Source organism: Bos mutus, chromosome 8, assembly GCF_027580195.1.
Source record: "Bos mutus isolate GX-2022 chromosome 8, NWIPB_WYAK_1.1, whole genome shotgun sequence".
In the NCBI taxonomy this organism is placed as follows: domain Eukaryota; kingdom Metazoa; phylum Chordata; class Mammalia; order Artiodactyla; family Bovidae; genus Bos; species Bos mutus.
Window position 1 is genome coordinate 74,341,263 of NC_091624.1, and position 19,046 is coordinate 74,360,308.

Below are 19,046 nucleotides of genomic sequence, written 5' to 3' on the forward strand. Positions count from 1 at the left end.
TAACAAACTTAATTTCTCAGGTGGTAAAACAAGTACAAGAGTTCTTTATAATTTATTTGTGGTGAACATGAAGTTGCTCAGTCGTGTCCAACTCTTTGTGACCCCATGGACTGTAGCCTACCAGGCTCCTCTGTCCATGGGATTTTCCAGGCGATAGTACTGGAGTGGATTGCCATTTCCTTCTCCAAGGTATCTTTCCAACCCAGGGATTGAACCCAGGTCTCCTGCATCGTAGACAGACGCTTTACCGTCTGAGCCACCAGGGAAGTCCAATTTGTGGTAAGTCATTGTAATGATAGTTTTTTTGTTTTAAAACAAGTCTTTAATGGTGAGTATTTCTCCCCTATTCATGTTCTGTAACCAGAGAACAGAAGGTGAAACCAAAACTGCTAAAAGTTGGCGCCACCCACTTAGTAAGCCTCCAGCAAGATCCCCAATGACCCTGGTGAAGCAGCAGGCAACGAGTGATGAAGGTGAGCTTGGACTGTTTTTCAGTATTTATTCCATGTAAACTGTATAATATTCAGAATTTATTCTGTCAGTTTGTTGTAACAAACTTTTCTAAAAAAAACTGTCTGGTAGAAGAGAAATCGGAGAAGGCAATGGCACCCCACTCCAGTACTCTTGCCTGGAAAATCCCATGGACGGAGGAGCCCTGGTGGGCTGTGGTCTATGGGGTCGCTAGGAGTCAGACACGACTGAGCGACTTCACTTTCACTTTTTGCTTTCATGCATTAGAGAAGGAAATGGCAACCCACTCCATTGTTCTTGCCTGGAGAGTCCCAGGGACGGCGGAGCCAGGTGGGCTGCTGTCTCTGGGGTCGCACAGAGTTGTACACGACTGAAGTGACTTAGCAGAGGAGAAATCTGACCAAGTGGCAAATATATACCTTAAGGAGATCCTGAGTGACACACAGTTTATTTAGAACTTAGATTTTAGGGATACACACTTGTTTCACATAATCAAGCAGTGTTAAAGTCTTCCTTTTTTATTTGGTGGGTAAATTGGTTGTTTCTGACATTTGCCTTAAGACCTTCCAGAAGAAGTTGACGTCCTTTCTTTCAGAGTATCAAATCATGGAATTAACATGCTGTGTATTTCTTTGCATTGCCTCTGATTTTAACTTGACTCCTTTATCCACACCATCTGAGTCAGAAACTACACGCAGGACTTGTGTATCCTGTTACACCCGGTGTGTCATGGAACACCCTTCCTCTTTGTCTATACGAATGGGGCTTGGCATGAAGTCGTTTTATTTACAACCAGCTGCTATTCTTAGATGTAACATTTGTCTGTGTGGTTTACCTCTCTTTACGTCTCTTTCTCTGTTATGCAAAAAAATTTTTTTTTCTTTTTCTTCAGTCAGACCACTGACCAACTGTTTATTCCTTCCAATGTCTCATAGCTTCATAAGGTGTCTTTTTTTTTTTTTTTTTAATCTCTAAAAGGATCAGGTGAAGCAGGTGTTCTGTAAAAAGCCCTTTGGGATGTTATCCTTTACTGGTAGAAACTGTTAATTAAGGTCCTTGTCTGTGGGGATGCTGTCAAGGGAATAACATGAATCTTGGGTTCAGACTTCCATCTAGTTTAAATCCAGTTTATCAGAGTACATATCCTTAGCGGATTTTTTTTCCCTTTTATTCACTGTCTTCTTTTATGCTTCATGTTTAGTTAGGAAAAAAAAAGTTTATCAGTGTAGGGATCAGATAATGATGGTAGCAGTGTCTATAACACCAGTTCAGGATGGAATTCTGCCTTGAATAATAAAAGTAATTAAACACATTTGCCTTTATTTCCATATGTCATCATGTTCAGTTTTTATTTCTCCAACTTTATTGTATCCAACACAAACCATTTTCTCCTTATTGTCAAAATAAAGAATTGTTTTGTATAAAGTAATAAATATTCACTGTGCATTACTCATGAATTTTCATGACCCTTCCCCATTATAGCCTATAGCAACAGCAGAGCTTCTTGGAAGGGAATGTGCTGTCCTGATACATAAGGAAAACTGCCTTCTCCTATTTCTTTATCGTCCTGGAAAGTTTATTTCTGTGTGAATCATCACAAATTGGTCCAGAGTTTCTCCGTGAAAAGCAGTTCTGATTTTGATCACTATAGCTTGCAAAATTTCTAACTGGATTGGTTTAACAGGGAGATCTCAAAGGTCTGAGGTTAAATATCTTGCTGATACACTGGTGATTGCAGCTTTTATCAGCAGCTTCACCCTCTATTTTTATATGTTAAGAACTCCTGGGGTCCTCTGGGGATTTCTGAGAACTGAAAGGAAAAATCAGAGAATTATAGTGATGGCTAAAGATTTTTTACAAGCTTCTAAATTAAAAATGGAGAATATTCTGTGTCCTGGGGCAGATTATATTTTGGGAACTTGAATGTTTTTCCCTTAGCCATCTCCCTTTGTGTCTTGTACAACTGGGAGTGTCATTATTAGAAAGTGATGAAGAGTGGGATGAGTGCTCATTGGGAGCACACAACTATAAATCTAGCTTCTTTTGGAAATTTCCTACCCTAACTACTGGACTCTTTGTGCACTCCTCTTACAGAAGTAGGTATGTATGCCAGGCAGGAGCATGAGTAGATCTAGATTGGAGCATCTGAGAAATTGCATCTCTGAACAGCAATGTTCCTTCTTGGTGAATGAACCTTTCTGTGGGGCTGTCATTTGACTCCAGAAAAGCAGCAGAGGGGAAGGATACTGACCCAGCACCTCTGGGAGCTTATGGGCAGCTGAGAGATAAGAGTCCCCTGTCGGCTGCACCTTTCAAAAGACAGTGCAGTGGTTCTTTGATACTCAAATGGCCTGGAACTGAAGAAATCATCCTAATTGGTGGCAGATCCAGTAATTTCAAGATCAGCAAGGATTTCCCGACTCTCATCCTCTTCTTTCCTAGAAGAAGCTTTTCCATACTTAGCAGAAAAACATGAGGGCCTGAACAGAGGGGGATACCTAAGAAAGGAATGATGTTTTAGAATGTAAAATTTTTACATAAACTAGTATTTAATTTTGTTCTTTTTGAGGGGAGTGATGAAAAATTATCTGAACTGTATACCACGTATATATTATTTATAGTTTAAAAGCAGTTACTAATCTGTCTCTAGTTTTCTTTTAACTGAAGTGTTTTTCTTTTACCTTTTCCCTTAAGTCAGGCAGCTGCACAAGGTGATCCTGAAACACGGATTGATAGTCTCTGTGTTTTCCTGCTTTTTAAGCTAATTATACAATGTTGAATTGAAACAGCCTTCAAAGAGAAGTGCTTGGCTGGATGGTTTTAGTTTCAAAACATTCTGGATATGTACGCATTCTCCCCTTGTGATATAATAGTACTGATAATGGTATATTCCTGTAGTCTGATCTCAGAGCTTTGTGGTTGAATGTCTGTAGGAAGAGGGGTGTGTGTCTGCAGCATGGGTGAGTCAGGCAGCTCTGAGAACAGTGCTCTACCCTGGCTTCAGAAGACACTGAGAGTGAGGATGGACCCTGGGGGTGGGGCTGGGAGGGCAGCTCAGAAATCTGCCACACTGATGTTTTCTTGGGTTGCTAAAGACGCCAGCTCAAATCTCACACATTTCCCTTAATGTTACAGCTTCAATACAGGATAAATGACTTGAAGGCTGCTCATAATCCACTACCAACTTCTTACTGCCTTCGTTTGCCGCAACTATTCAATGTGGAACCTCTTTTCCATCCATTCATGTTTTTTTTTTCCCTCCTGAGTATCTGTGCTGCTTTATGCTTCCATGCACTTCCTTGAACTATTGCCTGACCTGTGATGCCCTTTTCCATCTTGGCACCATTCTCATGTGGTTCTTAGCAATTTTTCCTCATTTTTTTACTTCTCTTCTACTGTCCTATTCCATCTATGCTTACTTAGCTCTAGCATATGGCTTGTCACCTTACATTGTATTTCATTATTTGTCTGTGTGTCTGTCTCCTCACTCTCACTTTTCTGCTCTTGTCTCTGCACTCTGGCTCCAAGGTGAGTGTGTGGCTTAACCCACCTGTGGGTCCAAAAGCAGGAAGTCCCAGGTGATTAGTAATCTTGAAATCAACCATTATAAAAGATTGTGAAATACTGTGATGTAATATATGCTGTCGTGTTAAAAGGAAAACCGAAATTCTTGTCCAGGAAATATTCTCTATATAAGTAGATAAAAAAAACATACTGTTTTAATTAGCTGGGGACATCACCTGACTCAGTCAGGTCCTCAAAGTTAATATGAAGCTGACATGGCATATAGATGTGGTCAGCGCTTTGGGGACCTGAGGGCCCCCAGAGGAACGACACCCCACTGGGACAGATGCATAGCTAGCATCTCAGTGTGTTTGTAGATATGCATGTGTGTGCACTTCAGTGTATTTCCTTCCCAGTTTAAAGGCATTTTTATTCAAATCCTTTTTGCTCATGCGTGCTTTTTCTGACTAGAGTTTTCATCAGCAACCGTTTGTGCTGACACAAATTCAGGGCTTTTCCTAAACTGATGTTAGGCTAATAAACATTGTACATTGACGTCCATATTCTGACCATTCATTTTATTAATATCCATCCCCCTGCCTTACCCTTCATGGTTCCTAATTTGTTCTTTGAAGTTCCCTTCCTGCACACATGTATGCATTTAAAAAAAAACTGAAGTATAGTTGATTTACAATTTTCAGGTATCATGTATGTGTTTATTTTCCACTTAATTTTTTTTTTTAACTACTTTGTTTGCAACATAAATTTTCCAACTTTCTCTACTTTTGACTTACAGTATATTCATTGCTTTTGTACTTACTGTGCACATAATCCCCTTGGTGAAGTGATAAGGCTAATGTTGTTTCTAAAGCAACTGTAAAGGACAAAGCTCACAGATACCAGGAGAGCTTATGAATGTGGCCGTGGCAGATGCAGTAATCTCCATGTCTGTTGGTGGTGATTTGGGTTGACATACTCATGCTGTCTATGGAGATTCTGCTGAAGATTTAGAAAGTTAAGTTGAAAAGTTTATAAGAAAATATACAAGATTGTTATTAGTGATTTTAGTTCTCTTTTGTATGCTGATAACTTTTCAAGCTTTTATAGTAAACTGATTTATATTTGGGCAAAAATATATTTTAAAGAGACAGAATATGAACGTGATGAACTGGATTACCAGATAATTCACCAGTTATATAACACTCAGAAATAATTGATAAATTCGGCCATCTACCTCTATACTTGAACAGAGAGGCAAAATCACATGAAGGGTTGTATTTCTCCATGTCTGTGATCATAGTCAACCGACTCTAGTGTTGGGTTAGCTGTGTGACCCTCCATGCTTCGGGACCTGTGCTTACAAGTAGGGATTACAATGGCACCTCCCACATGGAGCTCTTGGGACGGTTAAAAAAACATGGGTAAGGCGCTCATGTGTTTGGCACATGATGGATGTTTGTTGTCCTCATTGTAATATGATTAGGAGGAGAAGGAGGAGGGTGATGTCTGAGCTTTCAAGAAAAGAGAGAAGTCTGGAGGGGATTCAGGGTGAAAGGTCATTCTGATGGGTAGGAGAGAGTGAATGTTGCACTCTTTGGGTGGCAGTATGCCAGGACTAGATTGGAGGCTGGGAAGTCAGAGCTAAGACCTCATAGGATCCCCCAGACACATAAAACTGGACTCTTAAAAGCCTAAGCCCTTAGTGAAGGGTGTACTAGGGAAAAACTAAAAACTAAAACTCACCATGGCCCCAGGCAGAGGACAAAAGATCCTGCTGCCTGGGTCTTGGCTTGGGTGGGGAAAAAGGATAGGATAAGAGAAAGGTACCCTCACACTTCTTAACATAAGACTGCTGTCATATTTATGCCTCTTAGGCCAATCAGAATGGCAGCCCACTCCAGTACTCTTGCCTGGAAAATTCCACGGACAGAGGAGCCTTGTAGGCTATAGTCCATGGGGTCGCAAAGAGTTGGACACGACTGAGCGACTTCACTTCTTCTATGCCTCTAGAGCATCAAAAGCAGAAACAATTACAAAATCTTTTGAACTCACTCTGAAAAGGAGTTTAGCTGACTAAAAGACAGTAGATGCTGACTGGAGCCCTGGCTTTGTCCCTTAGAAGTTTTTTAACTTCTGTCAAGTCTTCTCTCTGGCCTCAGTTTCCTTTTGTGTAAAATATGAGCCTTGGCTTTGAGTAATTAGGGCTTTTAACCTACAGGTACATGGATGGATTTTTGACATTTCAAATATCCTGAAGTAACATGGTGATATGTTGAGCTCATCACCCCTGGATTGAATTTTTATTTGTAACTCTTCAACTGTAATTTTATACAGAAAGATTGAAAGATGCAGATACCCATCTATACTGTGTTTACCCAGTGCAGAGGTGACCCCACCTACACATTTGAATACTGACAAGATTCAGATTAAAACCCTGGTTGTGGCTGTGAATTTCTCTAATCTGAACTGTCTGGATGACTCTGCCTAAATCATCACTTCAGCAAGTGCAGTACTGTAAGGATCTTTTTGAAATTAAAGACAGCTTAGACCCTGATCCCTATCTTTGTATTGTCTGCATGCCTTGAGGGTTAGATTAAAAGTGTATTTCAGGCAGTGTTACAGCAATTTATTTTTTCGGACAATCTATGTTAATATTATAATTCATTTAGTAATGGATTAAATATTTAAATATAGAGTTGGAAGAGGTGGAAACTGCTGCATTAAATAGAGATTATTCTTGATGTTTGACCATAAAGTAACACATTTAAGCTAGATTTTCAGGTATTGTGAAGAGTAAAATGTGTACGTTTAAGTAAGGAAAATCTCAGGAACTCACATCTAACAAAATCTGATTACTTCCTCAAATGTTTTTTGGTTTCACACTCATTTTATGAAAACACTTGTGTTTATAATGCAATTGAATGATAAATTGCTCCTCAACATGTTTTCTCAAGAACATGTTTTCACTTTATTAGAGATTTTTATCTTTTTCTGGGGTATCCTGATATTTCCTGGATATTTTATGAACTTCACACTGTGTCATACAGTAACTGTTAGTACTGTTGGTGCAAAAGGTAGCTTTTGGGTGCTTTGCAATTATCTGTCAAATAAGGAACATTATTTAGAATTGGCTGTTATGCTTTATCTTTGGCAGACAGATATTTTGGAAGATTATGCCGTTCTGCCCCGGCATGCTGTAACTCCCTGCTTTCTAAGAGCATTAGTATAGGTTTGGTGGTGGTTTAGTTACTAAGTTGTGTCTGACTCTTGGGACCCCATGGACTGTAGCCCACCAGGCTCCTTTGTTTGTGGGATTTCCTAGGCAAGAATACTGGAGTGGGTTGCCATTTCCTCTTCCAGAGAATCTTGCTGACCCAGGGATTGAACCTGCATCTCTTGCGTTGCAGGCAGTATCCTGCATTGCAGGCAGATTCTTTGCTGACTGTGCCACAGGGAAACCCCCAGTACAAGTTTGCCAATCTTCATTTTGTTAAAAAAATTTTATTTCAAAGATTTAAGTGGATATATTGACCAAATAAAATGATGTTTTTTATTGATTCACATTTTAAAAATGTTAAAGTATCAGATTAAATTAAAATTATTTTTAATACCAAAAATGTTAATTTGTTTGCTTTGGCAGATAATACCTGACTTTGTTTATGGTTAGCAATCTGAGATCTGCTTTCTAGTCTTTCTGGCTGTTAATGACTGTATGACCATGGAGAACTAAGTCATGTAACCTAAGGCTCATCATATGTTTACTCTTATATATATATGATGAAATCGTTGGATTAGTGATCCCAGAGTTTCATTCAAACTCTAAAGTTCTTTAATTCTATCAAAATATAATAGGAAGAAACCAACGTAATATTTTAAGTCAACTATAAGGTCCAGCATTCTAATATATATATATATATAATATAATATATAAAATATGGGGAGGATACTGTGTAGTCCCCTTGTTTCATGCTGTGCTTTCATGGAAAAGCAAAATAGTGCAGTATAAGAGTATTCCTTACCAACAGTGTTTCCGCTCTGTAAAAAGAAATCTTTTCCTCTGCCAGTTTTGAAAAACAAATGCTGCTGTATGATTGTTGCATGTCATGCTCCAAATGTTATTAATTTGTACATAATGATCTCTTCTTTGTTCCATCAGTTCTTATTAGCTTGAGGTAATGCTATACTTTGATAATAAGCATAGTTATATTTCTGTCTGTTTAAGCAATAAAACAGCAACTTCAGCAGATTTTTAAGCAGGTTGTCTTGGGATGTTTGTTGCTAGGTCACAGCCAGTGTTTTCTGCATTATGTGGACATAAAACAGTAGATATTGTTGGCACTCAGATTTAATGGATATTTTATCTAGCACTCAGCTGTATAATATATGGGCGTTCTCTGTATTACTTGATTTCTCTGTTAGTGAATTCCACTGGAGTCCCAAGGGCCCTGACCTTTTCTGCAGTACAGGGAATAAAAGTAAAAAACACCTTGCCCTTATTATGCTAGTGGCTTGGTAAGGGTTTGATTGAATTAAACAAAACCATGCTGGCTTTTTAACTTCTGTTACATGGTTGCTTTCTGTACTTCTCGGAGTCAATCTTGAAACTAATGGTTGTTATTGAAGTCTTATGATCAGGTGTTTGTAAGTGCTGACAGCATTAGTATTGTAAAATGATAGTCAAGGCTAATTTATTGGAATTCATGTATGCCTTGTTACTCTTAAAGTCTTGTAGAAAATATCTGAGGAACAGCCTTTGATAGTATAATTGTGTGGTTCATTCCCTTCTTTAGAAAAATGAGTTATTGTATTAGGTTGAAATGTATGAAGTTGCTGATATTTGATTTTCATGTATCTTCATATATAACTTTATGTTTCCTTAAACTTGTACACAACCCCCTTTCCTTGGAGACAATAATGTCTTAATGATAAAGGCCATTGAATTACCCTGTATTTTGTTCTACATTTTCTGCATTTTTAGTTTCATCTTTAGTTTGATTATGAAACAATGAATACTGAGAATAAGCATGACGTTTACAAAATTAATGTAGCTTTAAAAATTTAATTTTGTAATTATGATTTTCATTTGCTTTGTTTTGTCTCTGTTAAAAACTTAGTTCTGGGCTGTCAGTTCTGCAGGCTGACATTTGGGGACCATTGTCATGGATTTTAGAAAAAAAAGTTTTCACTGCTGAGAGGGTTGTTAAGTAATATGTGTAAGGCTCCCAATGAGTTGTTAGAAAGTGGCTCGCTTTATCATCATTTAAATTCTATATGGCATTGTTTTATTCATTTTCTTTTTTCTGGTTCTGTGTTTCCAGCTTTAGGGAAATGATGAGGTGGCTTTTTTCTAAGTACATATCATGGGCCTCTTAATTCTACACTGATGTTCCATTGTTTTACTGTTGATGTTTGGTTTGGTTTTGTTATGGGTAAACATTCTCAAGATTGAAAAGTGTAGGGTTTTTTGTTTTGCTGATAGAAAAGTAGAAACCAAAGGCAAAAAGGTTTGTGATGATATGTGAACATTTTGAGTATTACTCAAGTGTTTCTATAGTTCTTAAGGTCTTTTCTTGAGGAAACATACTTTATAATGCCTTTAAGTGAGTTAACCAAGGATCTGGGGTGAGAATCTTCTTGGGAGAGAACAGTGAGTACAAAGGCCCCTAGGAAGGCAGTTAATGTGGCATATTTGAGGAACAGCAAGAAGAACCAAAAGCTGATGGCTTTGGACATTGAACTGCAGAGTGAACGCTTGCTACCTTGTCCTCGTCTTGTTTCCAAACATCCTCTTGTGTATACCACGCCCTGTTTCTCTAGTTTCTGACATTGTGGCTGCTCTGCACAAAGTTCTCTGTCTCCTTAGCAACTGTTTTGTGTGATCTGCCAGGTGATACCCTATTAGTTCTTGGGTTAAAATGTCCAAGGATTCTGCTGTGCTTAATATAGATGACCGATGTTGGCTTTTAGCTAAGAGAAACTTTCTAATTTTTAAATTTTCTTTATGTATTGGCAGGTAAACTACAACATATGCTAGTTGTTCTTTGCTTAGTGATTTTTGTTTTGGCCATTTTTAAAGTTTCTAATACAGATGTTGTTAATGAAATAGTTTAAGAAACCAGAGCTTTCACCCTTGGGAAGATTTGAACTCCTTGAAGGCAAGGGACTGTTTATTTTTGTTTTTTATCTCTACTATCTGTCATATTGCCCAGTACACAGTGAGTTTCACATGCTCTCTTTCACCTATCTTTAATTTGATGCTCGGAATAAATTCCTTTTGGTGCCATGTAGGCTGCTAGTTTTACAAAGATATGCGAGCTTTCTTAAAAGGAGTTTTCAAAATATCAATAACCTCAGATATGCAGATGGCACCACCCTTATGGCAGAAAGCAAAGAGAAACTAAAGAGCCTTTTGATGAGGTTGTGAAAGAGGAGAGTTGAAAAAGCTGGCTTAAAACTCAGCATTCAAAAAACTAAGATCATGGCATCCAGTCCCATCACCTCATGGCAAATAGATGAGGAAACAGGAAACTGTGAGAGACTTTATTTTCTTGGGCTCCAAAATCACTGCAGATGGTGACTGCAGCCATGAAATTAAAAGACGCTTGTTCCTTGGAAGAAAAGCTGTGACACACCTGGACAGCATATTAAAAAGCAGAGACATTACTTTGTCAACAAATGTCCATATAGTCAAAGCTATGGTTTTTCCAGTAGTCATGAATGGATGTGAGAGTTGGGCCATAAAGAAGGCTGAGCGCCAAAGAATTGATGCTTTTGAACTGTGGTGTTGGAGAAGACTCTTAAGAGTCCCTTGGACTACAAGGAGATCAAACCAGTCAATCCTAAGGGACATCAGCCCTGAATATTCATTGGAAGGACTCAAACTGAAGCTGAAACGCTAATAATTTGGTCACCTGATGTGAAGAGCCAACTCTTTAAAAAAGACCCTAATGTTGGGAAAGATTGAAGGCAGGAGGAAAAAGGGACAACAGAGGATGAGATGGTTGGATGGCATCACCGACTCAGTGGACATGAGCAAGCTCCGGGAGATGGTGAAGGACAGGGAAGCCTGGCATGCTGCAGTCCATGGAGTTGCAAAGAGTCCATGGAGTTGCAAAGAGTTGGACATGACTGAGCAACTGAACAACAACATCCTCACCATGATATGACAGTTGAGTATGCTGCTTTCCATTATGTACAGTATTAGCAATTATTATTTATAATTCTTTAAGATAGGTGGTGTTATCATTTTGTCTGATGGGGAAACTGAAGCTCAGAGACACTATTTTACTTCATAACGTCACAAGGCTGGCAATTGGGAGAAAACAGGCTTTAAATTCTGCTTGATTCCCAAATTTGCACTCTTTCTACATTATCACACTAGCAACCCTCCAATAATAGCCCCAGTACTGATAAAAGAAGTTGAAACGAACACATAAATTTTTCTGATAAGAACCAGGCTTCTTTATTGATGGAGTAGATCATTCACAGTGCTCCTTGTTATCCATCTGTGTTGTGAAAATATATGCATATATGAAGTATGAACTAGTGTTCTTTCAGAAATTTAAGTAATGGTGGTAATGCCAAAGTTCTCCTTGAAAAAGTTCTCCCCAGAGGTACACTAAGTGTCATTGACAAGTATTTTCAAGATTGAAAAGTGTGCTATAAGTATCAGAGTACTTTTGTGTATTACGAATTTTGAAGGAGTGTGCTTTGTAATATTATGGCTATTTAAAGTAGTGTAGCATATTCAAAAGCAGAGACGTTACTTTGCCAACAAAGGTTCGTCTAGTCAAGGCTATGGTTTTTCCTGTGGTCATGTATGGATGTGAGAGTTGGACTGTGAAGAAGGCTGAGCGCCAAAGAATTGATGCTTTTAAACTGTGGTGTTGGAGAAGACTCGAGAGTCCCTTGGACTGCAAGGAGATCCAACCAGTCCATTCTGAAGGAGATCAGCCCTGGGGTTTCTTTGGAAGGAATGATGCTAAAGCTGAAACTCCAGTACTTTGGCCACCTCATGCGAAGAGTTGACTCATTGGAAAAGACTGATGCTGGGAGGGATTGGGAGCAGGAGGAGAAGGGGACGACAGAGGATGAGATGGCTGGATGGCATCACTGACTTGATGGACGTGAGTCTGAGTGAACTCCGGGAGTTGGTGATGGACAGGGAGGCCTGGCGTGCTGCGATTCATGGGGTCGCAAAGAGTCAGACACGACTAAGCGACTGATCTGATCTGATTGAATGGGTTGGGATGTATCCTTTTAAATGATTTTGACATCTTAGTTATTGTAAGGGCATGCACAAAGAGTAAAACTATGTTTCCTCATTTAAGTGCTTTAGGCCTTAAACAGTGGAATTCTCTGTTATCCAGTATTACATTAGCATTTTTCGGGTACCGTAATACAGAATTAAATTTCCCATAATGTCATCTCTTCCCAGTAGAATTAGACCTAAAAGACTTGTAATTTTTTTTCTAATTTGTACTTTTGAACACAACTTCAGAAACCTTTGAAGTTTAGCAATTCATAAAATCATCAAATATGGTTTGCACTCAAATTTTACAATAGTTTGTATGGGAGCAGTAGTTTCCAACTTTGAATTTCTTGGCTCATTCATGCCTGGTTCCTCTCCTCTCACCCTTTTCTCCCTCAATTTCCTCCAGGACATCTGAAACCGTATATAATGTCTCCCAGGACTGAAATTTTGCTCAAGTACCTGAAAGATAACAGATGCTGTCATGCTCTTCATAGCAGAGAATAGTGCTATATGAGCCAAAACACATCACTGGAGCAAAACCCCAGTAGCAGAATCATTGTGGGGACTCATAGAGGGAAATTTGCTGGAGCAGTGTCAATGGCTTTTCCCGTCTGCTGGGTCCTGTCAGCAAGTCCTGGCCTTTCCACAGTGGCCCAAGTGTTTTTTTGCTGAGAAATCCACTTGCACTTACTAAGCAAAAGTTGTTCAGAAAGACTGTACTGTGGAGAGAGTAAATCCAACATACGTCTGCTTTTAAACTAAAGTTTCTCCTGGTTCGTAGGGCCTAATATTGTTTGACTGCAGTATTTTTTCAGCTTTAAAAACTGCATATTTTTATAACTGTAAAAACTTGACTTCCTTTTTCTTTATTCTAGATTTTTAAACATGTTTCTTACAGAACTGACATCATCCCCAATATTCAGTTCTGTGTGCTGAGTTTTCATCTGTTAATGTAATATTTATATCGCTTAATATTATATGTTATAGTGTATACCTTCACATTATATCATATCCATTAATATTCTTCAAAAGCACCTTTTCAATGCTGGCATAATATGGTCATGCCATAATTTTATTTACATATTTTTAAATGAGCACTTTCTTTTGAATACTTTTGTAAAAGGCATTAATCTTTTTTATTATCATAAATATACTCAGTGATGTTTTTGATAGAATGGGAGAATAAAGACTTTTTTCTCCTGAAAGGATAAATCTTGAAATGTTTTTATATAAAAGATAACTGGATGTGTCTAGATGGGCTCTTTCTGTTCTAACCTGTCTTGTCATGTTAAAAGTTTTTATGCATACATTTTAAGTAATTTACTGGATGATCTTTGCAGAAATTTTCTGGAGACCTAGAAGAAAAGGAACTATAATCTATGGAAGCCCTAGGTCTCGCTTACTGATGAGCAGCTGCTGTACTGCTGGTAGCTCATATATTGCAGATGAAGAAATTGAGGTTTAGACTTATAACCAAACATTAAGACCACGTAGATTACATGAGTTAAACACTGTGTTAATTTATTTTAATTTTTTGGATCAGACAGCTACTCTTGTAGCCAGGCTTAACTGAGAATAGTTGAATATCAACTGTTGTAGGCCACAAAGTCAGAGCCTTTATTACGTTTCTTTTCTAATTTATTACTTTGTTTAACTGTACAATATTTGCAACAGATTTAATTTTGTGATCACTTAAACTAATATCTTAAAATATTTTATAGTTTCAATCTTAAATATAAGCTTTTAAAAAACTTACATATGCTTTTATATGATAAGTTGTATAAAGTGCTTTATATAGAAAGTAAAAGAAATAAACACTTAGTCATTAAACTTTAAAGTGTACATCTATAATAATCCCCGAGGTCACTTCTTAGTCGGGCCCTCACTGCCCTTAGGGCCATTTTATTAATTGAAGGAGAAAGTTGCTATCTAAACAATGGGATATGCCTTCAGATTAGTGAAAGTAGCAAAATTAAGAAGATTCTCTGAACATTTTAAGATCCAGCAAGCCTGACTTTCAGAACCAGTTTTTTTTTTTTTTTTTGGCTGCACTGGGGCTTCCTTGTGTTGTGTGCAGGTTTCCTCTCGTTGCTGAGACTGTGCTGGCTTCTCTTTTGATGGAACACAGGCTCTAGAGTGTACGGGCTTAGTAGTTGTGGAGCATGGGCTTCCTTGCCTAGCGGCGTGTGGGATCTTAGTTCCCCAACCAAAGATCAAACTCATGTCCTCTACATTGGAAGGTGGATTTTAAACCACTGGACTACCAGGAACGTCCCGCCAGAAAGTTTTCGGAAATTCCCTGAGCTCCCAGCTTTCTGGGAACCTCCTCCTCCTCCTCTTCATATGCTCTGCAGAATTGAATTTTTCCCCTGTAGTAGCTTTGTTGGGCTTCTCAGGTGGTACTAGTGGTAAAGAACCCACCTGCCAATGCAGGAGATGTAAGAGATGCAGCTTCAATCCCTGGGTCGGGAAGATCCCTAGAAGAAGAGCATGGCAGCCTGCTCTAGTATTCTTGCCTGGAGAATCCCAGAGGATTCTGCCCAGAGGAGCCTGGCAGGCTGCAATCCATCAGGTCACACAGTCAGACAAGACTGAAGCAACTTAGCACACATGCACCTTTGTTACTGCTGTGAAGTCTCTGGGTCAGCATGGGATGTACTACTGACTTTTAGACTTCATAGTTACAAATGGACAAGAAATTTTTAGTTATCCCTTGAGACTGATTGATCTTTAGAAAAATAGAAGTTTCATGGTCTTGAGGAGAGGGTGGATCCTGCAAGTGAGAATACTTCTGACAGCAAAGATGTGGCTTACTTTTCCCAAACCAGGCAATTCACTAGCTATCAGGTGGATGTCCTACAATTTAATTTCTTTCTGACACTAATGACTAGAGTTAGCAGATTCAGAGTTACCTCACAGATTAAGGATTCAGTCCAGTCTCATAGGTTGTCCCCACTTCAGATGCCAATTGCAAGTCCTTGCTGCTGCTACTGCTGCTGCTAAGTCACTTCAGTAGTGTCCGACTCTGTGCAACCCCACGGACGGCAGCCCACCAGGCTCCCCCGTCCCTGGGATTCTCCAGGCAAGAACACTGGAGTGGGTTGCCATTTCCTTCTCCAATGCATGAAAGTGAAAAGTGAAAGGGAAGTCGCTCAGACGTGTCCAACTCCTAGCGACTGCGTGGACTGCAGCCCACCAGGCTCCTCCATCCATGGTATTTTCCAGGCAAGAGTACTGGAGTGGGGTGCCATTGCCTTCTCTGATGCAAGTCCTTCCACCTGACCAATAGGCTATAAAGTCTGGGGGCCTCCTACAACTCCCTCCTCAGGTTTGATAATTTGCTAGAGTGGCTCATAGGAGTCAGGAAAACAGCCAAAAAGAAGGGATGAACAGGGCAAGGTAGAAAGTGGGTAGGTGTCTGCAGAACTTGTGTTCCCTCTGCAGGTACATTGACCCTGGACTCTGTCTAAACCCTGTTGTTTTAGGGTTTTTGTGGATGCCTCATTATGTTTACATGATTGATTCCATCAAGGTCTATTGGTGATTCAGTCTCCAGTCCCTCCCTTGATGTGGGGCTAAAGCGCTAACACTGTAGTCATGAATTGAATCTGTAGTCATGCATTGGTCTTTCTGGTGACAAGCCTTCATCCTGAAACTATCCAGGTGTCTCCTGTTATCTCATTAGCAGATAGAAGACATTTTTCAGTTCTGAGTTTCCAAAGGTCTTAGAAGCTCTTGTATCAGGAACTAGGGACTAAGACCAGGTATTTTAACCAGTGATGTTCCTCTTACCCATATCATTCAGAATATTCCAAAGGTTTTAGAAGCTGTATGCCAGAAACCAGGACAAAGACTGAATATATGTTTCTTTTTATATCACAGTATCACAATGAGTATGATCTAAATATTAAGCAGGGAGAGGATCATTTTGGAGAAGTATTTAAAACACATTGGAAGACTGAGGGAAGCTGTAAGCAGGCTGCTGTGAGGGGCTCCTTACTGTGATTTATCTGCAAGTAACTATAGAGGCACAAGTTGTGCTTGACCTCTCAGTACCCAGCTGTCACGTGTATAGATCAGATACCGTGGTTTAACTTTTATTTCTTCTTGAGCTCTCTTGTTGGTTTCTATATGTATATCTATTCCCACCGCCCTTTTCCAAGAGCTTTTTTACTTCAGAAAAATTCAAAGTTGGAGGCAAAGCTTGGTTTCCTAGGAATAAGCATATTTTTAATACTACTAAAAAATAGCAGGTTTGGGATATTCTGTGTATGTTCCAGGAGTTTGGTGTTTGGTCTGTAGGCAGGCAAGTTCTATAGAATAAAACAACTGATTGTTTTTTTTGGTGATGTAGTGATTGAAAACTTTCAAAGCAACTACTGAAGGTGCAGCTTGTAGGATAGCAGTGTTTTCAGCTTATGTTTCTGTATTCAGCACATTCCTGACAACATGATGTCTGGAGCTGTATTGTAACCTGCTTCTGTGAATTTAGAAGAGCTAATGTAGATTTTACGAGCTGCTCTGTGTTTAGGGGCATGATTTTCTTAACTCTACTGTACTTGTTACAGAGTAATGGGCATGCTTCTGTAAACAAAGTAGTCTAAGAATCTAGATTTCTGCTGTTAGCTAAGAGGCTCATCAAGAAAAAAAATAACCAAGCATTGTTGGCATAGAATTTTTTTTCCCTCCTGTAGCTGGCAAACCTTGCAGACCTTAATGAAAGAAAAGGGAGAAACGAGTTTTAGTGTTACTCGTTAGTTGAAGAAAGTAGTTTATGACATTCTTGCTTGACTGTGAGAACAAAGTCTACACCAGCTTTATTAGTGCTGTATTGCTCAACAATGACTGTGATACTAGTACTTTTGGGTGAAAATGCACATATATTCTTCATTGATTCTTAGTCTTTTTCTCAAGACAACTTATGCTTACAAACGTTTTGAGGACGCCAAAAAGGTTTCAGCTCCTTTCCTTTCTGTAATGTCCTCTCCTCCCTTCCCCTTCCCTTCTCTTCCAACCCCAGCCCCTTTCCCTCCCTATAGGTTTGTCTTAATGGTACTTATTTGCTGAAAGTTAAAATAGGGGAAAATTTAAAGTAGCAATAAGTGCATAAGCATTTGTTTTCATAAAAAATAACACTTTTCCCAAACCATAAAAATAAAGAAAAAAATGGCATTGTTTTACATTTTTTGCAGAGCTCTTTAACATTGAGTTTAATGAAAATTGGATTCTCATGTCTACTTTTGCATTCAGTCTATTGGGCCTCGTTGTTCTGGTTAAAGTATATTGAAAAAAGTCCAACTTCCCAGAGATACATGGTTGGAAGGAGTGCAGTATTTTAGTACCATTTAAAAATTTTTTTAATTTATTCTTGCCTCCTTTGTCAAAGATAAGGTGTCCATAGGTGCATGGATTTATCTCTGGGCTTTCTGTTTTGTTCCAATGATCTATATTTCTGTCTTTGTGCCAGTACCATACTGTCTGGATGACTGTTGCTTTGTAGTATAGCCTGAAGTCAGGCAGGTTAATTCCTCCAGTTCCATTTTTCTTTCTCAAGATTGCTTTGGCTATTTTAGGTTTTTTGTATTTCCATACAAATTGTGAAATTATTTGTTCTAGATCTGTGAAAAATATTGTTGGTAGCTTGATAGGGATTGCATTGAATTTATAGATTGCTTTGGGTAGTATACTCATTTTCACTATATTTATTCTTCTGATCCATGAACATGGTATATTTCTCCATCTATTTGTGTCATCTTTGATTTCTTTCACCAGTGTTTTATAGTTTTCTATATATAGGTCTTTTGTTTCTTTAGGTAGATATGTTCCTAAGTATCTTATTCTTTTCATTGCAATGGTGAATGGAATTGTTTCCTTAATTTCTCTTTCTGTTTTCTCATTGTTAGTGTATAGGAATACAAGGGATTTATGTGTGTTGATTTTATATCCTGCAACTTTACTATATTCATTGATTAACTCTAGTAATTTTCTGGTAGAGTCTTTAGGGTTTTTTATGTAGAGGATCATGTCATCTGCAAACAGTGAGAGTTTTACTTCTTCTTTTCCAATCTGGATTCCTTTTATTTCTTTTTCTTCTCTGATTGCTGTGGCTAAAACTTCCAAAACTATGTTGAATAGTAGTGGCACCTTTGTCTTGTTCCTGACCTTAGGGGAAATGCTTTGAATTTTTCACCATTGAGGATAATGTTTACGGTGGGTTTATCATACATGGCTTTTATTATGTTGAGGTATGTTCCTTCTATGTCTTTCTATGTCTGCTTTCTGTTTTTTTTTTTTTTAATCATAAATGGATGTTGAATTTTGTCAAAGGCTTTCTCTGCATCTATTGAGATAATCATATGGTTTTTATTTTTCAATTTGTTAATGTGGTGTATCACATTGATTGGTGAATATTGAAGAATCCTTGCATCCCTGGGATAAAGCCCACTTGGTCATGATGTATGATCTTTTTAATGTGTTTTTGGATTCTGGATGCTAGAATTTTGTTAAGGATTTTTGCATCTATGTTCATCAGTGATATTGGCCTGTGCTGGGGTCCAGCCCCAGCTGATCCAGTGTATTGGAAGCAGGGACGGCATCGGCAAGGGTCAGGATACAATAGCTTCAATTAGATATTAATTAAAGACATAAAGAGTAATAGAATAAGGATAGCTCAGTAGGAAAATTCAGTGGAGAAAAGAGGCTGAGTGGCTTGGTTTACGCAGGAGACCAATAAAACTTCAAGACAAGAAGTTTGCACCACTTACGTAGGCCACAGGCGTCCTTCCGTTATCCTGAAGGAGAGGAGACACTGAGGCCT

The 19,046-nt window shown here is 38.6% G+C and overlaps 1 protein-coding gene across 6 annotated transcripts in view; it reads left to right on the forward strand.

Annotated features, from left to right (window-relative positions):
• KDM4C (lysine demethylase 4C) overlaps positions 1-19,046 on the forward strand; it is a 411,129-nt gene that overhangs the window by 219,840 nt on the left and 172,243 nt on the right. For all 6 annotated transcript variants that reach the window (XM_070375870.1, XM_070375869.1, XM_070375868.1 and 3 more), the window contains one exon: positions 365-473. In XM_070375870.1, coding sequence (XP_070231971.1) covers positions 365-473 — 109 coding nt within the window. The remainder of the gene's footprint in view (positions 1-364; positions 474-19,046) is intronic.